Here is a 4491-nt window from a genome sequence, read left to right as displayed (position 1 = left end):
TAAAATGGCAACAAGCTTTTATTATTATTGCATGGCTTTTTGTCATGATTGACACTTTTTGACATTTGATTTCGAAATTGACGTAATTATTTATAACAAAAACAGCGTTCCAAATATATCGTACGGACATTAAACCGACACGACTTGATTAAAAGGAAATGTCATTGAATGGAACGGTGAGAATCATTTCCATAAAAATGTAGTAAAATTTTTCCCTTGAGAGTAATGTTTCGTAGCTTTCGTTACGTGCACTCTATCCAAAGGGCTGATGTATACAGGTAATGATCAGATAACATGGTTAAATTCATTTTTTGCAACATATCAATCATCCCCCGAAGTTTGGCAAAATTTAAACAAAGAAAAGTAAAAAAAAAAAAAAAACTCAATAATTATAGAAGGATTTTCAATTGCGGTATTGTGAATAATAGGCACACGTTACTTTTTCAAATATGATTGATATGTATTGGATAGAGATTTGTGACACACTTTTGGAGAAAAAAAAATTCTACATGAAATAACATGGCAGACATTTTGGTAACATCAAAGACATCGGTAACATAATAGACATTTTGGAGTAGTCAACAGAGAAATTAAACATTATCAAATAGTTAGTGGAACAATTATTTGATGTTTAATCATGTGACCTGTTTCTACCACGATAATATCGGCTTGAATCAAAAGGAAACGTGGGCAAGTATAATTTTGCGTATGCAAATAAAGTGTACCATGAAGTCCGAGATCCGGTGATATGACGTCATTCGATTATTGATGACGTCAATAACAATTGCAGCTTGGGTCAAAGTTCGAATTCTTGACCAATCAAAAGACCGGAAGGCCATATACCACTAGTGGTATATAACATATATTTATCCAACAGTCGGCACATTTATACAATGGCTTAAGAGTTGAATAACACAGCGTATTGTAGTAGTTTTTTTATACAGCTTTTACATGTAATCTGCTTTTTAATTCACAGGACAAATTAATTCAACCAATTAAGAAATTAAGACTGTTTTGGCTAATTTAATTATAAAACAAGAGATCACAGAGGGAACTTGGCGCCCACCATTGAATTATCTTTATAGGTACCATGTCAGATTGATCTTCTCTCTCTTTTCCCTTCCTCTTACTAATCTGTATAAATTGAGAAATATCCCTCCAGTAGTTTTCAAACAAGGGGGACTTATATATGATTTTTTTGAGATTGAGATTTAGCAATAATAGCTGTCTGTCGACCATGTTGTTTTCAGATAGGTTCCAAAATGCAATACGACGGACCAAGGGGAACCTACATATGAAATTTGAGAAATATTTCTCCAGTAGTTTCTGAGAAATAGCGATAACAAACTTCAATGGTCAAAATTCAAGATGGCTGCTTGTCGGTCATGTTGTTTGCTGATCAATCCCAAATGCAATATGCATAACTAGGAACCAGTGCCAACCTACATATGAAATTTAAGAAAGTTCCCTTCAGTACTTTTAGAGAAACAGCAATATCAAACTTCAATTGTAAAAATCGAAGATGGCTGCCTGTCGGCCATGTTGTTTGCTGATCGGTTTCAAAATGCAAAATGCATAACTACAGATCAAGGGTAACCTAGATATGAGATTTGAGAAAGATCCCTTCAGTACTTTCTGAGAAATAGCGATAATAAACTTCAATTATCAAAATCCAAGATGGCTTCCTGTCGGCCATTTTGTTTTCCGATTGGTCCCAAAATGCTTTATGCATAACTACAGACCTAGGGAAACCGACATATGAAAATGCAGAAAGATCCTTTGGTACTTTCTGAGAAATAGCGATAACAAACTTCAATTATCAAAATGCAAGATGGCTGCCTGTGGGCCATGTTGTTTTCCGATTGGTCGCAAAATGCAATATGCATAACTGCAGACCAAGGGGAACATGGATATGAAATTTGAGAAAAATCCCTTCAGTCCTTTCTCAGAAATAGCAATAACAAGAATTGTTTACGGATGGAGGGACGAAGGGAAGGACGGAAGGACGGACGGACGACGGACCACGGACGCAAGGCGATTTGAATAGTCCATCATCTGATGATGGTGGGCTAAAAAGGTTTAAAGGAATATAGACAAAGTCTTTTCGAGTATGTGATGTAAATTTACATCAAGTTTTTTCAGATCAATTTGAATAGATTGTCCCAAGATTTCACTTTTAAACACTTTCACTTGGGATCGGAAAACAATCCTTTCCCATCATACACAACAGCTCCCCAACATTGTTTTGAAAATTGAAAGCAATGCCTTAAAACTTCCTTCTTCAATTCGACACCCCTGTCTATCCTCTCACCAACCTTATCACTGTTTATCCTCTTCCCAATCACTGTCTGTCCCGTCTCCAACCTCACCATTGTCTGTCCTGTCTCCAACCTCTCCACTGTCTGTCCTTTCTCCAACCTCACCACTGTCTGTCCTGTCTCCAACCTCACCACTGTCTGTCCTGCCTCCAACATCACCACGGCACTGTCTGTCCAAATGTCAACGGCACCATTGTCTGTCCTGTCTCCAACCTCTCCACTGTCTGTCCTTTCTCCAACCTCACCACTGTCTGTCATGTTTCCAACCTCACCATTGTCTGTCCTGTCTCCAACCTCACCATTGTCTGTCCTGTCTCCAACCTCAGCATTGTCTATCCTCATGTCAACGACACCATTGTCTGTCCTGTCTCCAACCTCATAATTGTATGTCCTCTCGTCAACCTCACCATCGTCTGTCCTGTCTCCAACCTCATCATTGTATGTCCTCTCGTCAACCTCACCATCGTCTGTCCTGTCTCCAACCTCATCATTGTATGTCCTCTTGTCAACCTCACCATTGTCTGTCCTGTATCCAACCAATTTGCTTTAGTGGGATTTTGTAAAAACAACTTGTGACAACAGTGACGTTGACTCGCGCCCGGTTCCGACTTGTGTTGACGCATTGGAAAATATGTCTAATGTTCAATTAAGCCTCCAAGCACAGGAGGACGTGCCAGATGAGTTGTTTGACAGTTTGGCAGCCTTACAATCATTCTTCCAAAAAAATATCGCGAAAAAGACCTTGCAGTGTAAGATTACCAATTTTTTCACGAACTGACTGTTATATGCGCATGACCTGTGCGCATTGGTAATAGGCCTACCGTTACATAAACGTAACTTTGTATATAGATTGTGAAATGGAATTTGTGTATTGATATTTTTTTCAAATAATCAAAATAAATAAAATTAATATTTAACAGTGATATACACATGTTTATTTGATTTGTTACAAACACATATATATAACATTTTCCGATTGATATGTGCACGGATAAGCAGCACTATATGCTACGATGCAACACCTCTGAATGTTGAAATGCATATTACGAAATTTGCCTATAGCGAAAAAAATTGCATGGTCCCTGTGAGTTCGTTATATCCAGGTTTTACTGTATTAGGCTGTTTTCCAAAGTACATGTATGTACCTATTTTAATTTTGAACATCATTATAAAAATAATTGTTTAAATCATGATGTCTCTGGTGTTACCATGGTTTTGTCTTTCATGCTATCAAATCTTTTGAAAAACATTCAATAGCTTTTGAAAATAATTTCTATTGTTGTTTATATAGGGGAAATAAGTTGGGTTATAATCAATATTTTGGTATTTCAACTTAAAACTTCTACCGTTGTATGAATATGCCCAAATGGCAGAAAAATCAGTGTATTTGTCTGTGGTGTTACTAATTATATGTAGTGTTACTTTTGCAAGTGTAACACAACAGACAGTAACACCAAAGACATTTATCATAATAATCTAGCTCACCTTGAAATTGCTAATGCTTATACAGATTTATAGGTTATAAATAGACTTTCAGTCACCGTACTAGTTCTGACAAATTTCAAAATATCATTTACAAGATTTCCTTTTGCCAAAATAATGGTAACATCACAGACTTTCAAAATACACGCATGGGGAGGCTATTTACATTGGACTCTCTGTTTTAAAATGCTGTCTGCATGCCATGCTGGTCTGTATAAGAATTGAAACTGTTTCCAATGCATCATGGTAATTACTTCAGCAAGTTGGTAAACATTCTCATATTAACCAAAATGTGGTGAGGTAACATGACAGACATGGATATCTTGGACATACTATTTCCTCCGATTGAAACAGAAAAAAGAAACAATAAATATATTTAAATTTCACAATGAAACTTAACTTTGAATAACTTTGATTGTCAAACAATATATATTTACATTAATATAATTTCAGAAAATGTAAGAAATCCTTTCAATAATCGACCAACCCTACCAATGAACAACCTAAGATTTCTTTCTTTTTTCTCTCTCCAAATCTTCTTATTTAAATGTCATATTAGAAAAAAATGCTAGAAATGATCAAGTATTATATCATCAGATTGAGTTTGTTCAAATGCTTGGTCACAAAATCGGCCAATTGATAATGACTCACTTACATATAGGCCTACATAAAATGATTCAAAGACTTCCTT

At 36.0% G+C, this 4491-nt stretch overlaps 1 protein-coding gene across 1 annotated transcript; it reads right to left on the bottom strand.

Moving 5' to 3' along the window:
* Positions 1–2186: 2186 nt before the first annotated feature.
* LOC117324597 (circumsporozoite protein-like) lies at positions 2187–4004 on the bottom strand. The gene is made up of 2 exons (XM_033880518.1): positions 3967–4004; positions 2187–2844 (listed from the first exon to the last, which is right to left on the bottom strand). Exons 1-2 carry the CDS (start codon positions 4002–4004, stop codon positions 2187–2189), a joined length of 696 nt encoding a protein of 231 aa, XP_033736409.1.
* Positions 4005–4491: the final 487 nt, after the last annotated feature.

Source organism: Pecten maximus, chromosome 3 (assembly GCF_902652985.1).
Source record: "Pecten maximus chromosome 3, xPecMax1.1, whole genome shotgun sequence".
NCBI lineage: Eukaryota > Metazoa > Mollusca > Bivalvia > Pectinida > Pectinidae > Pecten > Pecten maximus.
The sequence above is the reverse complement of the archived record's forward strand: the minus strand, read 5'-3'. Positions and strand labels throughout refer to the sequence as shown.

Excerpts from the sequence above, each read along its gene's own strand:
- LOC117324597 (XM_033880518.1), bottom strand. The coding sequence starts at position 4,004 with ATGGCATGCAGACAGCATTTTAAAACAGAGAGTCCAAT. Across the intron at positions 2,845-3,966 it reads TTTAAAACAGAGAGTCCAAT|GACAGACAATGGTGAGGTTG; the intron begins GTAAATAGCCTC and ends GGTTGGATACAG.